This window comes from Solanum stenotomum, chromosome 5 (assembly GCF_019186545.1).
Source record: "Solanum stenotomum isolate F172 chromosome 5, ASM1918654v1, whole genome shotgun sequence".
NCBI lineage: Eukaryota > Viridiplantae > Streptophyta > Magnoliopsida > Solanales > Solanaceae > Solanum > Solanum stenotomum.
This window is the reverse complement of record NC_064286.1, coordinates 43,475,150-43,500,246: the sequence shown is the minus strand read 5'-3', so window position 1 is coordinate 43,500,246 and position 25,097 is coordinate 43,475,150. Positions and strand designations below refer to the sequence as shown.

Below are 25,097 nucleotides of genomic sequence, written 5' to 3'. Positions count from 1 at the left end.
TATAGGAATCTCCCTGTAGACATCAAAATTTATGGGACTCTATAAGACATGCTCAAGAAAGGCATATATTAGGGCTTCTAAATACAAAGAACTTGTGACTTCATAATTCTATGTTACATGTACCTATATAATGAAATATTTTCATAAACAAACAAATAGAAATCATTGTTTTGTCTGTATCAAAATGAATCCATCTTGGAGCAACGGTAAAGCTTAGTTCATAGGTTCAAGGCGTGAAAACAACCACCACTGTCCTCTTGCATTAGGATAGACTGTCTACATCACACTCCTTACAGACGCGAAATATTTTGTATGCCAGGCTTCCTCTTTTTAATAAATTAATCATCAAATTTCTTTTATCAACATGTTTATCATCAAAATTATATTCAAACTCTACAAGCAAACTTACATAAAGAAAATTTTGCTCAATAATTAGGAGAACAATATATAACAACAACAAATCGAAGAACACAAGAAGTCAACAACACAATATGTGTTGAATTTCGTTAACTTAACAAAAAATTATCTTAGATCCTTTACAATATGGAGATCTCAAGGACTACCAAAACTTAATCTCCCATATACCAACTATTGCATCTAAAAACAATTAAGTTAAATAAAAATAAATCAACAATAACTACCTCTCTATCCCAAAACAAAATTGAATGGACTATGTGATTAATCCATATATTAACTTAAAACCCAACATAGGGTGTTGGAAGATCAATATTGGATTGTGTTGATGATGATGAAGAATACTTATTATCTTTAGAGACAATAGTGCCCACTGCATCTACAAACACGGCTACAATCTCTATTGCCATTTTCACCATTTCGATGCATATTTCTAACTTTTGAATCGCCATAACAAATAATAATAACCACAAAGCTAATTCAAATGATAAAATCTCTCAGTTTTTTTTTTTACTAGTCTCTTAGTGCGTATATATCTCTTTGATATTATTATCAAGCAGATCTTTCTCTGTCTTTGTATATATAGTTAGAGAAACTCCTCCATGGTCAATAGAAATAAAGAAGCTTTAGTTAATTAAATGTGGCCTTTGAAACACCCCACGGGACGCAAAAAAAAAAGGAAAATAGTAGTCTTTGTTTTGTGTCTCAAATAATAATAATTAATGCAAGGTGGGTTTGAATTGTTTCAACTTGTTGAATGAGACACTTTGGTTGGTATTGTATTTGATGGCAATCTCATCCATTTATAGTTTCATGGCCATTAAAATAAGCCAATGTGGCATTTTCTCATTGCATGTTAGCCATTAGCACATCAATGTTAGCTTTTAGAAGTTTCTTAATCCTTAATCAAGGGATCTCGAGTTTGAGGTTTCTTGGATATAAATTCACCTTTAAAGAGAGTGTTTTATCCTTAATGTGAAACTCTCAGTGCAAATTCAGATTTGGTTGGACTCCAACGTGAATACCAAGTATCGTGTAGGAAAATAAAAAAAAATTAACCTTTAGAAAATAGAGTTTACGAGTAATTTATATATATTGACAGTGTAAAACTATTTTACATCATAAAGTTATCTTTTATTTTTAATATTAAAAATGGTACTTTTTATGAAGAGTTAATTCTCAATAATATAGAAATGACCAGGGAAGCAGTTGGCGGTTGTCCTGCCAGTTTTCTTCTTGGGGTTATTTTCATCATTTTAAGTTAATTTTTTCGTTTTAAAAACTTAATTTATTTTTTTATAAAAATATGAAATTATTCTTTCTTTTTTTTACATTTTTTTGGAAAGGGGGTAGGGGGCTTGTAGGGGTGGAGTGAAGTGATAAAAAAAAAATTAATTTGTTTTTGTTTTTAAAGCTTTTAACAAGATTTTTACTATAATATGGTAAATATGAGTAGCCATATTATTCATTGGATAACTCGTTTTTACCTATTTAAAATGTGAGTCGAGTAGAGTACTTTATCCATTTTTATTTAACTCGTTTTTTATTGACTCATATTCAACTCGACTCGCTCGTTTGCCACTCCTAAACTAAAAAGCAGTGTTTTAAAAGGCGGGGGCGTACGTGAGGCGGGACGTTTTACTGGGCGAGGCGTAAGCCTCGAGACGTGGGGCGTAAGCTTATGGATCTTTAAATTTTTAATTTACAATATAGTATAATAATCTAAAAACACAAAATTATAAAAGTACATCAATAGTTTGAAAAAATTAGAAACATGATTAAGGAAACTCATAGAAAATAAAACTTCTAACATGACTATACAAGTATAAATAATCTAATATCTTAACTTTCTAATAATGAAAGAATCATTATTTCTAAAATAAAATTTATCATACTATACAATTTACCCCCTAAAAGAAAATAATCAATAAACTTACTAGTATTATAATAAAACCATCACTCCTTCATGAATAAAATTAAAATTACTTTCAAATAGCTAAATAAAATATGATAATTTTGAGACACATGACAAAACCATGAAGACCAATGATAAGTGAAAAAGTAAAATTTCTCTACGTATTTTTAAAAGAAATGTTACGTAATATATAATCACCTTCACAATGTTACCAAATAGTAAAGATGCGATACTACACTTGTTGTTTGAGCTACTCTCAATCTTCTTATCTCTATAAATTAAAAAAATATTACGTATCATTCATTTATTCAAGAATTATGAGGGTCAACAATGTTAATTAAAGATTTTAACACATAATTTGTGTAAGATCTGTTAGGCGAGTCTCGAGCGTTGGTCGTGCTTAGGGCGTACAATTGGGTGCTTAGGGCATAAGTCTTGCAGAACTAAGTCCCACACTTGAGTCTTAGGACTTTTTGCTAGAGCTCCGCCCTAGGGCGAGCCTCGAGGCGAGTCCCAGAAGAGTCTTTTAAAACACTGGTCAAAAGCTTGGTGCTTCAAATATAAACGATTGACAAGTAATCGAACGATAAAATCAAATATTATTCTCACGGAAACTTGTGATTAATTAACTAAACCAAACAATTGATAATTATATAGGAAAAAAAAGACAACATACGTAGAAAAAAATCATATTAAATTTTTTCTAATTATCTTTAAACTCTGCAAATGAGAGAAACAACTGCTCAACTTCATCATCATCATCTCTCAACTTATCGACAGCCCTCTTGTAACAATTTCTTGCCCTCACCATTCTTCATCTCAAATTTTACAAACCCAATCCAACTACTAACTTTTGGGTGACACTGTACCAATCTCTCAAAAATTTCTTTTGCCTTGTCTGTTTCATTATACCTCAACTCAAACTCAATGTAAGACAACCAACTTTGCTGGTCCGGCGTCCACGTCATCCACCTCTCAAAAACCTGTCTTGCACCAGCTACATTGTTGAGCATCATCTCTTCCATATGAATATATTTGTACCATAACTCAGCAACCTTAGGGCAAAAGGTAACAGCTAGATCCCATACATTAAGAGCATGATCAATAAAATTATTTTTCATCTCCATACATCAACCACATGGTATGGTCACGGTAATCTTTTTTAAGTGCACGATTCCAGATAGAACGAGCACGACCAAATTCGTTTTGTGATTCTTCCCATTTAGCATATTCAATCCACACACTGTTATTCCAAGGGGGACGGCTAATTAACAACTCAAATTCCCTTCGCTTTTCTAAAGCCATTATTGATTGTTGAATGAATTGTTAGAGAAGATGGGAAATACAAACAACTCAACTGTGTGACAAAAAAAAAGGCTTTATATTATATAACATCACATAACTAGAAGTTTTTTCCTATTTGGTTAAGGTAACCCCTTTTTTTTCTCCTATTTGGTTAAGGTAATACTTTGAACTAATAATTATTATTTTTAACTATACCCTTTATTTCCTACGTGCATAATATACTATTTAGAGATAATACTTTATTTATTTGATTAATTTCTGGACCCTGGTTATTTTTTGAGATGTGAACCAATCTAGACGAATTCTATAGATACGTTATCTGAGTTATTAATCAATGAGGTTAAGTTAATTTATTAGTAGGAATTTTTTGAGTTTTTTTCTTATTGAATATTCTGGTTAATCCAAAACTCGTATGTCTATGAAGTTAGAAATAAAAAGAACATACATTAGAAAATCCAGAATAATGATTACGCAAGGCATATATCTGCATCCTAATTGTCCTAATGTCCAAGGTGGCCTGCTCTTTAAGAGTCGATGGCCACTTCATACAATGTTCACCATGACAATGGTTTAGGAAGACTTTTCTCAACACTGAAGAGCGAAAACATAGGTTGTAGTGTAGTGGTGAGACTGTTTCACTCTTAACTAGAGGTCTCGGGTTTGACCCCTAGTATGGAGAAAATCTTGTTGGGAGTGTCACCCCCAAATTGGACCCTGCAAAGCACGATCCAGATTTAGTTTGGGACCCAATGTGGGTTCCGGACAAAAAAACAAAGGAAGAGCAAACAAACTCTCTGGGTTGCGCAAGGATGAAGGTATAAAAAGTTAACTATGTTATTTACACCGTAGGATAAAAACTACAAACAAGCTGAATATTTGCATCAAGAAATTCAAGCAGCAGACATTGAGGTTGAGACGATCACGTAGGATAAATACTGAATCCCATCCTGAATCTTGTCAATGGCTGTGCTACGATCTGCACGAAGATTCCGAGAATACACATTGGCCTTTTCCTGGATGGATTTCTGAGAATCTTGTGAGCCAGAGGAAGCACCTTTGGTTGCTACTAAATATGCTTCAGCCACATCTGATATGCCTGTAAAAGCATAAAGTTCATCATGGATTGTCCGGCTTATTTACACCAAAGAACTCATTAGGCAAATGTTTTCTATTACAACAAATAATGATCTGCCTATACCTTCTCCACTTAAATACCAGTCTTTTGTTACTTTAAAGGCCATTCATAGCACAGGCAAACATATAGAGGGGGAAACTACATGTTCTCCCCAAACAGTTTTTTAAAATCATTCAGACTAGGATTTTGGATTTAAACATAACCAGACATCATACAATTGACAATATATGTATGCATGATTATATATAGACACACAAGCGCGCACCTTGACTATAATTGACAATAAATATATATAGCAGTTTAAAATAGAACGCCAAATTTGTATATCATCTACTCTGCACTGATAATCACGATTAGAGTCTGGCCAAATAAAGGGAAGAATCCGCTCAGCTTCTTCTTGATCTGAATCCGCCTAGCTGAGGTACTGAGCTGCAAGGTTGAACAATTACCTACTACTTATCTAGGCCTTACTTTGGCTGCTAAAAAACAGATCTGGCAAGGGGTGATAGATAAATGTATCAGTAAGTTGACCCCATGGAAAAGGCAATATTTATCTTTGGATGGCAGACTTACCTTGGTAAGCAGACTGTTGGATGGAGTTCCAACATATATGATGTTTCTTTTTAAGTTGGATGTGAATGTAGAGAAACACTGAACAACCATAAGAAGTAATTTCGTGTGGGAAGGCAATGCAGATAAAAGGAAGCTACACAAGGTCAAATGGAAAAAAGTGACGATAGCAAGAAAGGAGGTGGAATGGGGGGGTTAGAAATCTAAGCTTGCATAATAAGAGTTTATTGTACAAACGGCTATGGAAATATATGATGGTAAAGAAAATACTTGGAAGAAGATGATAAACGCCAAAATGTTGAAAAAGGATATTTGGAGCCCTCCCATTGTTTTAAGTGCTTTTAAAAGGTGGTATCTGGAGTACATCAGTAAACCGTGGAATGATTTTCAGAAGCATATGGAATTGGGAAGTGGTGCCATGGAACAATATGAGCTAAGCTGGCCATGGAAAATGTAATGGAAAACTAAAGCACCCATCAAAGTTGCCTGTTTTGGGTGGGCTGTCATTAGGAAAGCATGTTTAACACTAGATAATTTACAATGGAGAGGTTTCATCTTAAGCAACAGATGTTACTTGTGTGAAGAGGAGCTGTAATCAGTCAGCCACGTGTTCATTCATTGTAAAGGTTGCTTAGCAATGTTGGGGGCTTATTTCAATCTTTGTGGTGTAACTTGGGTAATGCCAGCAGATGTTATAGGTCTTCTGGAGAGCTGGCAAGGATAGAAGATAGCAAAGGGCCAAAAAGGTTTTGGAGAACCATCCCTCTGTGTTTTCTGGACTATTTGGAGAGAAAGGAATAGTGCTTGTCTTGAAAACAGAAAAAATCACATCTCTAGAATCAAGATCACGGCCAGACGGCCTATGCATAGAAGGATGATCCAAGTTGGAATAAGCTTTGTTGCCCAAAAATGATTGGTTCTGCACACACTAGGTGCTACAGATGAAAAAGAGACAAAAGATGAAACATAAATCATGGATCAACTAAGTCCTATTGGAAACTTGCATAAAGAGGAACCTCATGTAAAAACCATAGAATAAGATTCGATATTTTTCATGGAGATTCCATAAATACTCAAAAAGAAAGGAAATTAGACGCAACTAAATTTTTTTGAGATTGGACACAGTTATTATTTCATGATCTAGCCTGTACAGAATGACTCTTGAAACTGTTAAATATAGAACTTGAATCATAAGATGATGCTTACGACCAAGGCAATAAGGAACAAGATGAAGTTGCAAATTGCAGAAACACTGATGCAAATTTACCTGTAATGAAACTGGAAGAAACTGCTTGAACACATCTGGTCATTGATTGCGCCTTTGCTCGTATAACATTAACTCTTTCAACAGAATCTTCAGGCCAATGAATTTTCTCAGTTTCCTCCTTGACATCTTGGTCCATAACTTTATTTGCATCGGAAATGATTGACTTCCCAAGCACCAGAAGTTGAGTCACAGCAAAACAGCACAGTTCTGAAAGCCTCTGTTTTGGTAAAGACAATCAATTACAAGTAGATTCATGTTCAAAAGGAGAGAGCATTTAATCTGTTCACAAGGAACTTGCAGACAAACGGAATGTATACATACATGAACACCCTCTGAATGAAGGGTATCCAGTCTCCCAGTTGTCCTTTGAATCATGTCATTGGGAGCTAGTCCAGATAAAGCATTTGCAAATCTGCAATGAATTTAAACCAGAAATCAACACCACTACCAAGATATCAGAAACAATTGTAAGCTTTTCACGTAACCAGCCATCCATTATTACGCAAAAACTCAATGTTAGAATTGACAAGCTCTCCAATATCTCAATCAGATTACCCTCCTTCCATTCACTTCATCAGGATTACAAAAATTCACTAAGTATCACCCTACATAGATGCCTGACAGGCATAAACAAACTACGTTTTTTTCCTCTTAAATAAGGCAAATAGTTTATCAATGTTTGGGAATCCCCGTATACAAGCAGAAAACTAAAAAGATCAACCATAAATAATCATTATTTGAATGTAAGTCAAACACATTATCTCCACTTAAATAAAAAGCCTTTCACCACATTAACAATGTTAAAGAAAAATTCACCAATACGAATTCCTAGTTAATCGAGAACTTTATATATGCCTTTTAAAATCTTGAGTACCAAGCAAAATTTACTGTTTCCATATGGAATGTAAGGGTACAACTCTAAGCCCAGATCTCCTTAAGAACATCATATATAAACTGAGAAGTCCTTAATGTGCACATCCTTATTCTGGTATAAGTAGTTTTTTTATGAAGTCTAGTAGAAGAAATAATTTCCAAATGGAATTCAGCCTTCATGCTAAATTTAGTATCAACCTTGACGGACCACAAAAATTTCAAGTGAACTGAAATCGCAATCCATCCTTTAATCATTTTTGTAAAGATATCATCCTAATCCCTTGTGTCAAATCACTAAAGTTAGGTTGACTATGTTAAAGACATCATTAAGTAAACAAAAGTGTGCTCTCTAACAGCTTAACATTTTAGATAAAATAGTCACACATGAAGAGGTTTTGTTGGAGTTTCACCACCACCTAGTATTAAAAATGAATTTCAACGTGCTTGACCCTTGAAAAAGAATCAGGACTGCATGTGAGGGGACATGTTGAAGATATCATTAAGAAAGTAAAGGTGTGCTCCTCTAACCACTTTAACTTTTAGATTAGATGGTCACACACTTCAACAGCCCAAATCCAGTGTTGATCTCACACCCACACCCAAATTGTTTTGGATCGACACGGTTGCGGTAGGATTTTAAGGATCTGATCAACATAGGCCACATGAACAGTCTACCAACACATTAATGGTCTCGCATAATTGATCAACACACTAGTAAGAGTGCAGCACAAGATTGTTACTCACTTAAAAAGAGGTGCACTGATCAAAAGTTTGGGCAATCATGGGACTGGTCGGGCAATTATAAATTCTGGTGCTGAGCTTGTTTGGAATGAAACGGGTGATACCAAGGACAGTAAATGCTTGCTTTGGAGCTGGATAGGCTGCCGGTGTAGGAAAAAAGTGAGGCAAATAGGGAAACAGTTCCAGTTGCTGTGTGTTGGGTGATCTGGAAATAAGGAAGCCAGAGATATTTTGAGGGCAAACTAAACCTTAACATATTAATAGAAGTTCTAATTCATGTGGAATGGATATTAAAGCATGATAGAATTCATTAGTACACTGCACCTGTGACCTCTTATATAAACTGCAACCTGTTCTGTTAGGGAAGTCAGTTCACTTCTTTATTTGGTAGTTCCCCTTTTTGTAATGAGCAACACCGTGTTAGTGATTGCCTCCTCACATAATATAACATATACTTCATAAAATGTTTGAGCAGTAAAGGGGACTCTTTCTGGGCCCTTAAAAGCACTGCTAGCCCACCACAAACAAAGAAAGTAGAAAGCAAAGGAAATAGAGAATATCAGATCTATGTTACCCTGCTGCTAATTCTGCAGCCTTGTTCACACTGGAATCATGCAAATTCTTCACCTCATCTGTACTATCCCAGGTTCCAGTCTCAACTTTCTTCCCTTTTTCTGATTCTATATCACTTCCATCAACTTCAGATCTCAAGTCAAAAATTTGCTGAACCTCTTTAAGCTTTCCATCGTAAGAAGACCTTTGATCAGATGGAACTTTTGCTTTTTTCCGGTTGAACAGCATCGCGTAATGATTGGACAATGACTCAAGCTCCTGTGAGTAAATCATATGATAAGTAGGCTCTCGAGAAAAAAAGGACCTCATAAAGAAGACCACTAGTATGAGAAGGAAGAGACCTCCAACTGCTCTGGACCACCATAAATATAGAAGCATCGATCAAATGTGACTTCCTCAAAGAACTGATCTTCATCTATTTTCCCTTCAACTTCTTTGGAGCTCTTGTCAACATCCATACCAGTTTCTGATATCAATAGATACATAGTTTCTCTGCCCAGAAGCTCAAGCGCTTCCATTCCTTTGGCAGTAAAAGTTTTTCCAGTCTGCAGGAATGATCCAATATAAATTACACAGCTGATGACATGGAAAAAGGAAAATCAACTTTTTAGCCGACCTCTAGTATGGATGGTGCAATGGAACCAGCTGTGGCAGGTAAACCACCATGCTGAATTGATTCCGCAATATTTACAGCTGAATTCTCAAGCCTAAAAATATAAAACAAAATATCATTAGCTTAGCAATTTCGGTTGCGCTACATGAAAAAACACCCAGGTATTGACTCAACACTGAGTACGGCTGCAGGGAAACCGATTCTCATGCTTACTGGTTCTTTATTTCAGCTATCCTGGATTGGAATTTGTGACTGCTATTCTTAGTCCATAAATTTGTGTCTGTGTGTATAAATATATCTGTATATATTTGTAAATGTATGATTTGTGATTTTACACCACTCTACGATTATCTAATAGAACATTGAAACATTTAACTAGAACAAAGTTAAATCCCCAAGCATAAATTCAAATTGGTACAGCATTTCTTCTCAAACAGACCATGATGTACCGAATAAACATGTTTTTTTTTAAAATACTCCACCCTAGCTATGTAAAGCTTTCTAAAGTGCGGGCTGAAGAATGACACAATTATTTCACAATTCTGACATCAGTCGACATACTTGTGGACTAAATCAGAACCTCCTTTGATTGCATTTCCTAATGCTTGCCAAGCTCCTGAAGCAAAATTATCGACTGAATGGTCAATAACTCTCAAGCCCTGCACATTAATCTTGCATGGTTAAAAGCATGATCATAACAATAAATACAGCAAATTTACATTTACAATTAAGATAATTCTCTATAAATAGAAGAAAATGGGGATGGGAGGGCCTCACATGCTTAGGAAAACCTGCAAAAGAAAATACATCTCAATGTGTGTCAATTGAGCTAACATCTAACATCTAACATCTAACATCTGTTTAATATCACTTGCCTGGCCAAGGAATGAATCTTCACTAGCTTTCTCTAATTTTTCTAGAGCAGCTTTGCGTCTCTTGTCACTCTCCTCTCCACTCTCCACTTCACCATTAGTTACTTCAGGATCATCCTTGTCTGAGGATTCAGAATCTACCAATAGAGCCACCTGAGAATTTAAGGTCATTTGTGTAAGAGTATTTCCCTTCCATAATGTCGAAATAACAAGTAGGCTAAGCTTGTGGAATAAATAATCAAGATCAAGCAGGATAATAATAGGCAAATGTTGATGGGGGTTGAATTTCGAGACCCTTATTCAGTCAGAAGGTGGAAATTCATTTTATTATTATAAGCTGCATTAACAAACTCTAGTTTCCTACAGAAAACAAAAGGTGAGAAAAGGAATAATAACTCAATTTGAATGGCATTTCTTATATGCAATCTAGTCATAGGACTGTAAAAGTGAACTTAGGCTGAAGTACGGTGATTAAGCACCAGTATTTAGATGAGCCTCTTCCAAACCATAAAACTGGTTGACATGTCACAGCCAAACAAAATCTGAATATTAGGCATCTACCATATTTATTTACAGAGCACACAGACAGTTGTTTTGATGATATAACAATTACAACTAGTATAGATATAATCAGTTTAAAGTGATCTTTGCCTTGGTAAACCACCTCATCCTGGATCGAGTTTCCTTTGAATACTACGGTTACATTGACAAAAGAGATTTTAAACAATAGGCATCTTTTCTAAAAGAAGACATCAGCAACTCGGTGGCAGTTGTGTCATCGATGGATGATGAATGGCCCAGCCTAACTTAATAAGTTACCAGAGGCCCAGAAAAATCTAATTATAACAATTCTCCTCAAGTTTCTACATGGCTTACCAAACTATTCCTAATATCAATAGCTACAGTACTGACAGACGTAGCTAAATGATGTCATAGTAGCAATTTAAATATATAATTATGATAAAGAAAAAAAAATATTTGGCCAGTGCAGTGTGTGCTTAGGAAACACCTACACGTGCAACACCAAAAGGTGACAAGTATACATTACTAAGGAAAGAGCAATATCATACATCCATTAGTTGCGTAACTTATGGATCAATTACAAATAGTTACGTTCAGCTGCATGAATCGTCTATATCCATTGTTCTCTATTCAAGCCCATTTCATGTCTATGAAGGACAAAATAATGCTGATGGCTTTTGTTAAGAAGCAAGGAAGAGCTTTATCAAGAAACAGAAGAAAAAACAGGCAAGGAAGAGCACTGCGCATTGCAAAAGTGGAACGCTTACATTATGCAAAAGTTTGGGGAAAAAAAGCAAAATATTTCTTCCTCAGCAGATATACAAAACTACAAATAAACTAAATAAATTCTTCACCTAGTTAAACACAAAATGCGACCAATGAAAATGGTATACGCAACCAATCACAAAGAACTGTTAACCAGGTCAATTTAAAAAAAGGAGAGGTTAAATTCTTGTTTTGCTAAAAATATTTAAGAACAATGTTTGTTCAAATGAGTGACAATACCAACGTTCCATCATAAGTCAGTCAACTACACCTCAATCAAACTATATGAATCCTTTACATCCATTCTCTTCTAGCTTCATTTCACTGCAATACTAAAATTTTGTCTTTAAAAGAAAAAAGGGTACGAAATGAAGTAATTACATTTGATCGCGCTGCATTTTCTTATATTCTATTAAGACAGCGATATTATAGGTGGATCAACAAGCTACATTTATGCAAAGAGAAATGCGAAGAAAGAGAAGTACATTGCGGGATATCTCTTCAGCAGCAACAGTAGCAGCCTTCTGAAAATCCGTAAGATACGAAAATGCAGAAAGTCCCCAGCCACCTCCCCATCCTCCTCCTCCTCCTCCTCCTCCACTGACGCCGTCTCCCGGCGGAGGTGGCTGTACTGCTTCAGCAGCTAAAATTGGTGTTTCTTCTGGTGTCTTCACTATCTCATGATTCGAAAACTCCATCGTTCTGTTCAACATTTTTCGGCGAGAAATTTCTCCAAGTTCCAACTGTTTTCCCCCTTAGATATGTAGAGAGCGTTGATAGTAAGCACGACGCCGTATTGCTCCTACATTCGATTCGGTTCGGTGGTTAGATGTTTGGTATTTGTTGATGGGTTGGGCTTTTTGGAAATGGAAAAATCACGCTCTATACACATTTAAGAGTCAATTTTACGGGTTTTAAACATACTTTTAAAATTTTTTTACTTAGAACAGTTTATTTACGAGTTATGACATATCATTTAAAGTTAATTTTATTTAAAAATCAATTTCCATTTATTTAATAAATGATTAATCTATTTATGGTTTTTTATTATTAATTAATAATATGTAATTAAATTGATTTCTGTTCCTTTTTTAAATCTGAAATTATCAGTTACATAGATATAGAGATTCACCTACAACAAGTTTCCTTCTTTACCGTTACCACCTCCCATACGTCAATCCCACCCCCTCCAAACCGCCCATACGTCAATCCCTCCCCCCTCCCCCCACGCTCATCCAGTTCTACATGCCATTAACACACTAGCCCAATTTTACCTTCATCTATCACATCTTTCTCACCACCAAACTACATCAACTTTACAATCCTCCATTCAATTTAGTTTTTTCAACAAAACCATGTCGAAGAAAACGGTTGTAACTCCTCGAAAGATCCCTCGATTAGTCAAAGAAACTTCTACGGATGAAGTTCATGCTCCATCTTTCAACATTTTGACTCAAACACCGCTGCCAAACATTGTTGAAACTCCGGCTAGGGGTGATTCATCTCTATTGAAAGATCAAAAACAGAAAAAAATGACTCAAATAAAAGGGTGAGTCCGATAAATCGAAAGGGGAAGAAGAGGAAGGGGAAAAAATGTTAAAACCCCTTTTGATTCTTGAAACCCCTTCCTCTTCTGATTCTGATTCTGATTTTGTTACTGAATCAAAAAAGAAAAAAAATAATGAATGTTGAAGTTGCTCAGTCGTCAAAACCATCTACAAGAAGATCCAAAAAAAAGAAGGAATCAGAAGCACACCTAAAAAAGACAAAAAAAATTGTTAGGGTAAATATTATATTCAATTTATTTTCACATTATTAAAACTACTGATTTTTTCCTAAAAATATCACATTATTCTTATATTATTTTCGAAATAGTTGTTTGGATGAAACGTGTATGAAATCTGATTAATATGTGTATGATTCTTATTAAACAGTTGATTGTTGGATATTGTATGATTTGTGATATAATAGTGGTATACAAATGGTATGAATTGTGTTTTAACAGTAGTGTGATTGTCTATTAACTGTATATATACAAAGAGTGAGAATGGCGCGATCAGTGAGAGTGAAGTTACTGGTACGATTGCTAGCAAATTTGGTGGACCTCGCATAGCAAAAGAACATGTTCCGAATACCACCAATTATCCTACACCAAGACCACGTACAAGAAATTTGAAATAGTTGATTGCACCTTCTACTTTTTTAGAATTACATGTTTTTTTTTTTTTACTTTTGAACAACTTTTTTGTATTTAGGTATTTGATGATATATAATATCATATGTTTTCTTCCAATCAGATACCATCTACATATGAATTACTGTTTGGCTATTATAATTTCAAGATACTAGTAATATACAGACTTCATACCATTTGGATTCACTATTTTAAAATATCAGTGTGAATTCAAATTGTACAATTAATCGATGAAACATGTGTGAAATTTGATTAATATGTGTATGACACTGAATTTAATGTTTGATGATTGGATATTGTATTAATTGTGATATAATATTGTTATACAAATGATATACATTGTGTGATTATATGAAATTGATTTATTGTTAGTATAATATGTGTGATATAAACTGAAGTTCGTGTTGGAATGAAACTTGAATAAGATTGGTAAAAAGTTTGTTATATATTACACTATATTTACACTATCTTATATATTAATTTGGAATAAATTTTATTTCCAAGTATATTAAATCTGTATAAATAATTAATGAATCGCGTATATGAAATTTGGAATCTAAAATCTGAAATTTGTACAGATATTTACACTATCTTATATATTAATCTGGAATAAATTTTATTTTCAAGTATATGAAATCTGTATGAATAATTAATGACTCACGTATACGAAATCTGGAATCTGAAATCGGAAACCTGTACAAATAGTTACACTATCTTTATAAATTAATTTGGAATAAATTTTATTTCCAAGTATATGAAATCGTAAAGAAATCTACATTAGCTTTCTTTGATCTAAAAAAACCCACACACCAACATCATTGTGGATACTAACATGGGGACATCTATCACTAACTATATATTTTATCTCTATATTGTGAATATTAACATCTATCATTAGTTGCGATGTTATCGCACTTACTAGACCACTATAAAGACTAGAATACTCATATATAATCCCCTCCATCTGAAAATCAACATATTTCCCTGTTTCATTAAAAAAAATAACAATTAGTCTTACATAATACAAAAAAAAACAAAATTATACACACTTGTCATTATTTTTTCATACAAAAATCATTCAAACAGTAAACTACAAACATATTTCATTAAAAAATAAAATTTCAGATTTCATACCCACTTAATACAAATTTCATACATACAATCATCATTTATACCAAATTTATACATTTCTCATACCAAATAGTTCATTCCTTTCACACAAATTTATACATAATTGACAAAACTTATATAAATAATAACATTTCACATTTCATACCAACTTAAATCATTTTTAATACACTTATTCAAACTTCAAAATAACTTTTTTTACTAACGAGTTAACACACTTTCATACCAACTTAAAACAATTGTCATACAATTCTTCAATACACTTTCGTACCAAATTAATTACAATTACACTAACAAATTCATTCAAAACTATACATTTTAATTCATTTTTTCACGAAAAAACCCAGTAATCAATAATATTACAGAAACTTACTAAGAAAAAAACCATTTATCAATATTATGGTGACACTAAACCACTACCAAAAAACAAAAACTTACCAAGAAAATCACTAATATTACAATTTCACAACAACTAATAAGTATTATGAACAAAACGTATTGTTTATACAAAAAAAAATATCACATTCAATATAGTGGCGATTTACAATTCATTTTTTTTTCTATTTCATTGAAATCCAAATAAAAATAGTAAACAATTAAAAATACTCACCTGAAGCAACCCATCTTCTGCCATGTTTAATTAATATTGATACGTAGTTGTCCATCACAAAAAAATACGTTTTTTCAACAAAAAAAAAATCAATTTGTCGCCAGTGACAATTTCTGGAAGAAAAACGAAGAGAGAGAAACGTGAAAGAAAAATAGATAAAATCTGATTTTTAAATTAATTTTAACAAATTGGAGTGAATTAAGGAAACTGAATATTCTTAATTAGTTTGAAATTCCTTAATTCATGCTAATTAATAATTATCTTAAATTAATTCAAATTTAAGATAATCCCTATTTCCGTTTTTTTCATTTTTTCCTTCAGAAACGTTTTATTTTAATTTCTTTTTATCTTTTTATTCTTTTTAAATCAAATGTTTTTAATTATTAAAAATATTTTTTTTTTTAATAATATGTTACAACCTGAAATTTTTAATGTTATAACTTGAAAGTCTAAATCTACTGCTATAACTTGAAAATATTAGTATAATATATGTCATATTAGAATTTTTCACTTTGGAAATGACATGTGTGCCATCAGAAATTTAAAGGGAAAAGGTGTTGGCCACCTAAAGTTTACATCAATTTTCATTTAGATATTTTATTTAGATTTTGTTTATTTTAGACTCTTCATATCATGTCCCGTAGGATTGTTCATGGTTATAGTTAAAAAATCAGATCGGACCGTGATTCGAATCAAATCGATTAAAAAAAATTCAATATTTAGTTTGGTTTCGTTTTAAATTTTGAAAACTGATACTATTTGATTTGGGTTTGGTTTTACTAAAAACAAACCGCAAAAATAACTAAACCAAATCGAAAAATTAGATATAAAAATTTAATAATTATTTATATATTATTCATAAATAAAATACAAATATTTTGTTAAATTTTAATTAACTCAAGTCTTTAAGTTTAACATTTTCTCAAGCCCAACACTTAAATTTTCGTCCAACTATAACAACCCTAAGTCCAAGTCCATCAAAATTCATAAGCTGACGGTTACTTTTTCATTTGATTTGGTTTGATTTTAAAAATTTTAAAAATGACTAGATTGATTTGGTTTTGATTTTATCCAATAACCGAATCACAAGCACCCCTAATGCCCCGTTATATATTTTGACATTTTCTTAATCAACAAAATTGTAATGTGTGTGTATTAACTAGTGAATGACACATGTAAAGCATCAAATTAAATGAGGACATTTGTTAATTATTAAATAATAAATTTTTAGTTTTTTTTAAGAAAAAAATTAATTTAACAAGATCTGAGTTTTTTTTTTTCTTCAGAAGCTTCAAAAGACCTTCAATGAAGTCGTCAAATTTCATCTCAATTTCTTCAATCCAAAGCAACAAAATAGTGCTGGATAAACAATTTTAGCAGAAGTCCATGAATCATTCATTTCAATCATAATTTAGTCAACAAATTTGAATTTCAAATTTGAATTTTCATCTAACAAATTTAATAAGAATAATTATGTATCATTAGAGCTATCAATATTGCCTGATCCATCCCATCAGGGCTAATTCATACAAGCTTTGCAATTTGATGGATCAGGCGGGGCTAGCCCATTTTTTATGTGGGCCAGAAAATGGTCGGCCTAAGCCCACAAGTGTGTGGGTTACGGGCTTTGCCAGACCAACTCTTTTTTCTTAAAAGTATATTTTTTATAATTTTTTAAATTAAATTATAATTTGAAAATATCATCATAAATATCGACTAGTGTTACTACTTGTTAATCGAATACACAAATAAAATTTCCTATATAATATTTATTAAATTTGATTTCAAGTAAAAACATAAATAGCTAAATAGAAATATTAACCTAATTGTTTTTCAATGATCATAATAAACACAGAAACTATATATTCCATAAGCTATGGCCTATGTAGTGATTCCCTAGAATTTTTAGAAACTTTATTTTATGTAGTACATATTTTATAAACATAATTTGTATTTAAATTGTAATATTTCAAACTTTAAACAGATTTTGAGTGTAGACTCCTATTATTTTTAAGAGCAACTTTCACATATAGCAAACATGAAAATCATATTTGTATGTTATAGCTATAGTTTGTATAATTGCGCTCCATAGCAAATTTTATGTTTGCTATAAAGCTTTTGATTTGTGTAATTCGCTACAAACATCCAATTTTATACAAATTGTTCAGTTTTGTATAAATTCATTTATACATTGTAATTTGTATAATAAGATCTGTATTTGTATAATTATAAGTGTATATGACAAAAATACATGTATTTGTATTTGTATATACACTCGCTTTATACAAACACAAACGCATTTTATACATTTTATACTGAAATGTATAAAATGACTAATTGTATACCAAATCAGATGGTAAAAAAAGGGGATGTTTGCTGCGAATTACAATTAAAATAAACTATGGCTATAGCATTTAATTTAAATTAATAGTTTGTTATTTCATACAATTTTCCCTATTTTTAATACTCTATTTTATTTTTATTTTTAATTAACTTTTATTTGGCTCACGGGCCTGCCCTATCCATATTTCTCAAGCCTCACAAATCGACAGACTTATTCAGGTCGGGCTAAAAAGCCATTTTCTTAAATGGACTCCAAAAATCGTAGCTCAACCCTATAAAATAACGAGTTAGGCCAGGCCGACCCATATTGACAACTCTATGTATCATAATACATAGCTTTTGAGTGTTTATTTATGTAATTGTTTTTATTGACAAGAATTTCAGCACAAATGGGTGCTGGATACCAACCTCATTGTTCTATTTTTTTTTTATTGTTGTAGCAAAAATATTTGTTTACAATGTAGAATGTTAAATAAATACGTAAAAAATAATTACGTTTCCTAACACATAGCTTTTATCCGAGAAAGATTTTCAAAATTGAATATTAAAAATGGAGTTTCATCAAAATTATTTTAGAAATCATTTTTTATATACCGTACCTGCTACTACAAATGATTAGAAAGGTGAAAATTTGATGATTTTTGGGATAGTGGAAGACAAAAAAAAATGACGAAAATGAATGATCTCAGTTGTAACAGAGGAGTAAATGACGAAAAATGATGAATATGATGATGGTGGAGTAGATGAATGGTGGAAGGAAGAAACAGTCAAGAAAATGAAGAAAAAAAATTCACCAAAAAAAAAGTTCGTCACATGCTTGGCGTAAGTGCAACACACACCATGTGTCAAGTCAGCAGAAGGTGTCAAAATGACACAACGAAGCATGACATGAAGTGTCTAAAATAAACAAAGCATATATAGTTAAGATGTCTAAGAGAATTGGTGTCAATTTTAGGTGATCACCAATAGGTTTAGACAAGGAAAAGGCTATATAATTAGATACACATCCATATCATATCTACTAATTCATACTTTTTAAATAATTATCTATTACTTCACTATTTGATAATTATATACCAAATTTGGAGTCAGATAAAGTGAGATACATCATTCCTTAAAAATAACATATAATCTTATTGTAACGACCTGAACCGTCATTACTCAAACGTACCTCATGCGGAACTCAATATTCTTGAAAATTCATTGTCAATTTAAAAATTGGGTACACGAAGATTGTGATAAAACTTTGAATTGACCCGAGCTAACGTCAGTCCGCCATAGCGGGACGCTTCCCACTATGGCGATGCCGCTATAGTATGGTTGGCGAAATCAAACCCTAAAAATTTTGATGTCTTTTATTTTTCCTCCCACTTTTAATTTCATGAAGAAAACAGACGAGGGTTGCTCCAAAAATTCTCCTAAGCCACCCTTAGCTTGGGAACCATGGAGGAAAGAGATTTCAGCGCAAAGAGGGTTAAAATCCAGGAGTTTCCGGTCCATGTTCATTAGGATTCGCTTCCACAAAATTTAAAGTTTGTGTTTCGAGTTCTTCCGCAGTTTTTTGACGTCCAGGTAGGCTAAGTTTTCTTTTTTGATTAGTTCGACTTATTTTTACTTACTTTATATCATGTGGTAGTCGGAGATTGCTTGTATAGGAGTTCAGACACAGAGTCTGGACGATTGAATAAGTGGTTAGTTGTGGTTCAGGTTGATGATGGATTGACGGACTATGGTTGACTGTATGGTATGGATGGGTGTTATCTTGGGGAAGGAAATCGTGGTGATTGGATTATGCTTAGGAAATATTCGAAAGAAAATCCTTGGGGTAGGTGATGGTTGTTTGTTTTTCCAAGTTTATGTGATGGGCGCTTGTTAATTGTTATATAGTATTACTTGTGTAATGCAAATGGAAAAAATATAAGGGATGAATGTAAAATGACATCAAGTTGATAATCTCATGTAATGAATCTATTAATTTACTTGTGGCTTCAAGTGTGGTTGTTCATTTCGATTGTGATTGCTTATGTTGTTTGTGATTGCTCATTGACTTGGGTACTATGTCGGTACATAATACATATGGTTGGTTCGAATACCACGCCTGACATGTACTAAAAATAATTTGATTGAATACCAAACTGGTAAACTAACAGTTTGAGTGTGAGTTTCATGAGAGAATCAAATTTACTTTTTTGTGGCATGATTATCACATGTTGGTCCCTGAATTGCCGGATTGTTTTGTTTAAATATGGGACGATTTTCATATAGACCGAGATTGCATGTTAAACACCATGGACTAGTTTAGAGAATTTTTGTGTGTTACTTAAGCGGTGAGTTGGACTCGAGTATGAATTTTTGTATGATTATGTGGGGCATGTTTCATGTGCTTTGTTAGGTCAGGTTGATAACTGGAAGTCTTTGTCCTTAGTTGATTTAGTCAACCATGTCTATCTGTTAAGTGGTTTAGAATAGATCTGATCAAAAGTAGTCTTGGAAAGTTTTAGAGTGGCAAGAGGGTTGAATGCTAAATGGTAGAGTTAGAAGCGGAATAAGGTAGCGAGTTAAGATCAAAGTGTACTAGTTAATGAGCATTATACCTGGAATAGTAAAAACATATAGGCAAAGAATTGGGTGGGGTAAATTTTGTAATACATGTTTTCTTTTGAATGTCTATTTTATATTATGTGGTGGATTCGAGTCGATCGATAATGCCTACTAGTACATGTTGTTTGTACTGATACTATTCTTGTTATGTCACTTGACATAGTCTGATTGCAGGATCAGTGATGTTTCTTAAGGGAAAAAGATAATGATATCTAGCAACTTCTACTTTTCTTTCCTCTTGGTGGAAGTCGTCTTATTTTCGTATAGTATACTCTCTTAGCAATTCTTGTATATGTTTAGACTAATTTCTTGAAAGGATTTTTTGGTAAAATGCAATTAAAGATACTTCTTATATTTGATGTTTTCATGATTATATCAAATTATTAAAAAGATTTCTTATGTTTTATTAATTTTAGTATTGTCAAGTTTTAAATGGGGTGGTAAGAATTATCCTATTTAGATGTTAGAGTATGTGTTTGCACGGTCCGATGACTTGTACCGTGTCAATTTAATATCAGAGCTCAATTTATCGGTCTCCCAGTACAAGAGCAAATGTTGAATAGAAGCCTGAGGATTGGTGTGTTGACTTCCACATTAATCTTAAAGGGGCTATGAAACATTATAGAAAATAATCTCACTTCTTCACTCCTTTCATGTGGTCTGTCGCTTTTGGTATGGATTGAATCCAATTGGTATCTCGACGAAGTAACTAGATGTCGTTGTCATGGCTTAAGGGACAGACAAGAAAATATTGAAACCAAAAAGGTTCCAATTGATATCTGACCTTATGGGTCATGTGAATGCATGGATGGTCATTTAGTGATTAACCATAATGCGAATAGAATGTAACAAATTCGAGCAATTTCGTCCTAGAACTTGATGAATGTTGTTATGTGTATGACAATCACCTGGATGATTAAAATTGGGTGAAATACAATTATTTGACTTTATGTGAGATTATGGACAAGAAAAAAACGTAACTTGATTATGTGTGATATTTTAATAATAATTTTTTACGATTAATAGGTGCTCCACCCTCAAAAGATTGCCTAATGTGCAAACAATCTTTTTTTTAGAGTACTGCTATTTTCTTCATTGTATTTAGAGCATTATTTTAGATAAAATTCGTAAAGCGAAAATTTAAGGTTAAAAACTTTAGTGCAGGTAAAAATTTATTAGGTAAATTTCATTTGTTCAAATTTTGATGGATAGATTTATTATCAATATTGATACTGATGGAAAATTGCAATTACTCTATCGAATTATAGTTGAAGTGTACCCAAATTGGCTCAAAAAACATATTATAAGAAAAAAAGACAAATTTAAGGTTAATCTCTTTTTTCATCAAGACTTCAGAAAAAAAATCATGAAACATTTTCTTTTGTTTTACTTCTCTTACAATAACCTTTTTTTTTTTTTTTTGTATAAAAGGACTTAAAGGACTCAAATATAAGGATAGCTAAGAAATCCCTGAAAAATAACATTGGAGATTAATGGTCCTTACTTTATATTTGAGAAATTAAAGACCATGCATTAACATGAATAAATGGAAGTAATAGTGATTCAGCTCAGAATGTTTACCAATATTGATTATTTTATGCTGCTATAATATTTAAAATGGATAAGTACTTACCATTTCATTACTACCTTTGATGGTATAATTTGATTCTTTTGTTAAATGTCATATTTCAACTTTACTATCTATGATGATTCAAACATTTTCTTAGAGAAAATTTTAAGCCACAAGTAGAATTAGACCACCATTTTTTATTGTGCATAGCTATTATAATTCACTTTCTAAATATACGAAAAAGGAGTTGATTCATTTTTGACAACAAGTGAATTTGAGTTTATTTCTTTTGAAAAGTGCATTAGTTAATATAGTATGTAGAACAGAAAAGTATAAAACATGTCCAAAATGTAGCATATAGTTAAAAGTAAAGTGAACATATTTTGTGGAATTAGAACATCCATGATCATCCAAATACAAGAAAGTGCAATGATAAAAAAGAAGATGAAAGCTAAGAACAATAAACTTTCTTTAATTTTTCATGTTTAAATGTGGATGTGTACATATTTCTTTGAACTACTAATATTTTGTTAAGATAAATAAGAGAAATAATAGTGATGCATCCCTCTTAATAACCAGGGAAAATTGGTGGAGGTGGTGAGGCATAAATTGAGCCCAAGTTAGGAGGAAGGACAACGTCCTCGAACACAGGTGGAGGGGGAGATGCCAAAGGAGCAGGAGGTGGTGATTGAACAGGTTTGGGTGGAGGAGGAGAAAAGACTGGAGGAGGTGGAGAGGAGAGCGGAGGAGGTGGAGGTGATGACACTGGTGGTGGTGGGGAATGAACTGGAGGTGGAGGTGATGATACTGATGGTGGCGGGGAATGGACTGGGGGTGGAGGTGATGAAGTCGGTGGTGGTGGGGAGTAGACTGGAGGTGGAGGTGATGATACTGGTGGTGGTGGGGAATGGATTGGAGGTGGGGGTGATGAAGTTGGTGGGGGTGGGGAATGGATTGGAGGTGGGGGTGATGAAGTTGGTGGTGGTGGGGAATGGACGGGAGGTGGCATTGGTTTTGGACTTGGCACTGGAGGTGGAGGTGATGACACCGGTGGTGGTGGAGAGTGGACAGGAGGTGGCATTGGTTTTGGACTTGGCACTGGAGGCGGAGGTGATGACACCGGTGGTGGTGGAGAGTGGACTGGAGGTGGCATTGGTTTCAGACTTGGAACTGGAGGTGGAGGTGATGACACCGGTGGTGGTGGAGAGTGAATTGGAGGGGGCATTGGTTTTGGGCTTGGCACTGGTGGTGGTGGAGAGTGGACAGGAGGTGGCATTGGTTTGGGACTTGGCACGGGAGGTGGTGGGGATTGAACAGGAGGTGGCATTGGTTTGGGACTTGGCACTATTGGCGGAGGTGATGCCACGAGTGTTGGTGGGGACTGAACTGGTGGTGACTTTGGTTTTGGACTTGGTACGGGTTTGGGTGGGTTAGTCTTTGGTGGTTTAGGGGTAGAAGGGGTTTTCGGGTTCTTTGGGGCTGGCCCTTCACCATTAGATCTACATTTATCTTTACTACAATCTACAATTTTGCTTAAAACAGATTGACAATTTTTCTCATTTCTCTGATCTGGTTTTCCTTTTAGACAATTTTCCTTATCTTCTAACACTGGATTTCTTGGAAGTGGTGGTGCACAACCTTCATCCAATTCATCAAAATAATTGTAAGAGAATGTAAAATTAGCCAAATTTGGTAAGGTGCAAATAGCCTTTGGAATTTCTCCTCTAAACATGTTTGATGCAATATCAAGTACTTCCACTTTTTGCATCAACTCCAAACCTCGAGGCAAGGATCCTACAAATTTATTTTTGCTAATGTCAAACACCGTTAGGCTCTTGAGCTTAGAGACCTCTTCGGTCACACAACCAGAGAGATCGTTATTTGTGAAAACAAGCTCATCTAATGTGTTCTCCATTTTACCAATACTATGAGGGATGCAACCGTGGAACTTATTGTTAGCCAAAACCACCACCGAGGCATTAGAATTTCCAATATTTGGAGGTATAGTGGAAACAAATCGGTTATTGTTTAAGAAGATGGCATCAAGATTCTTATCGAATAGTTCAGAAGGCACTGACCCTTCAAAATCATTAAACCTAAGATCAAGGAAGTTAAGTTTTGGCAACTCCAACACAATCTTAGGAAATGGCCCCACAAAACGATTATTACTAAAGTCAATTTCGTCTAAAAGCTTAAGATTGTTAATACTCTTAGGGATGATCCCACAAAATCTATTAGAATTGATATGAACAAGACTAACATCAGCTAGGAAACCAATCTCCACAGGAAGATGCCCCGCAATGTCTGCATTATTAAGATCAATCCCAGCAACAACATTGATGTTAGGATCATCAAGTGCTTTGTCACAAAAGACACCATTATATGCACAAACATCAGCACCCTCCCAATTACTAGTGAATTTTGAAGGATCCGAGTAAATCGCCTTCTTCCATGCTTGAAGAGCAATGTAGGCCCTCTTAAGCCTATGATTTTCAAATTTCAAGTCAATATTCTTCTCATATTCAACTATATTTGGAAGATCACCAGTACCAGAAATGAGTTGTCGACGCGCAATGAAAGCTGCTTCATCATTAGTTAATGCATAAGAAAATGATAGAAAATTGAGAAGAACAAGAAAAAAAAAGCAACCTAAGGCCTTTATGTTTGGAGGAATAGTCATTTTTTTTTGTGAAGACCCCCTAAGTGAGACCCAAGACTGCTTATAGAATCTTGTTGACAAGGAAAATGGATGGTGTTATATGGAGGTAAAAGAAGGATGGTTCAAGGTTGAGCGTTTGTTGATGTTTTCTAAATTAACCTCACAAAATATTAGAGGGTCTAAATAATTCATACACAAACTTTGAGGAGAAACAATTGTTGATAACCATATTTTAACCTATTGAAAGGGGAAATCATCAATAATATATATAGTATGTTGTTATTCTTTACCATCTAAAACTAATGGACATTATATTTGTGATAATTTTTTCTCATTTTATTCATCCCAACTTAGAAATGTTGACTTGACTGTCACTATATCGAAAATGATCAATTGAACAAACATTGGATCAAATAATAATTAACTA

At 33.5% G+C, this 25,097-nt stretch overlaps 2 protein-coding genes across 2 annotated transcripts; both read right to left on the bottom strand.

Moving 5' to 3' along the window:
- Positions 1 to 4,429: 4,429 nt before the first annotated feature.
- LOC125865172 (uncharacterized) lies at positions 4,430 to 12,333 on the bottom strand. Its single transcript, XM_049545362.1, has 9 exons — positions 12,051 to 12,333; positions 10,282 to 10,431; positions 9,968 to 10,065; positions 9,410 to 9,500; positions 9,135 to 9,338; positions 8,795 to 9,051; positions 6,928 to 7,018; positions 6,607 to 6,823; positions 4,430 to 4,730 (listed from the first exon to the last, which is right to left on the bottom strand). Exons 1-9 carry the CDS (start codon positions 12,276 to 12,278, stop codon positions 4,525 to 4,527), a joined length of 1,542 nt encoding a protein of 513 aa, XP_049401319.1. The 5' UTR covers positions 12,279 to 12,333; the 3' UTR covers positions 4,430 to 4,524.
- Positions 12,334 to 22,451: 10,118 nt separating this feature from the next.
- Positions 22,452 to 24,826, bottom strand: LOC125864019 (pollen-specific leucine-rich repeat extensin-like protein 1). Its single transcript, XM_049543971.1, has 2 exons — positions 23,014 to 24,826; positions 22,452 to 22,803 (listed from the first exon to the last, which is right to left on the bottom strand). The coding sequence occupies exons 1-2, from the start codon at positions 24,689 to 24,691 to the stop codon at positions 22,580 to 22,582; spliced, it is 1,902 nt and encodes a 633-aa protein (XP_049399928.1). The 5' UTR covers positions 24,692 to 24,826; the 3' UTR covers positions 22,452 to 22,579.
- Positions 24,827 to 25,097: the final 271 nt, after the last annotated feature.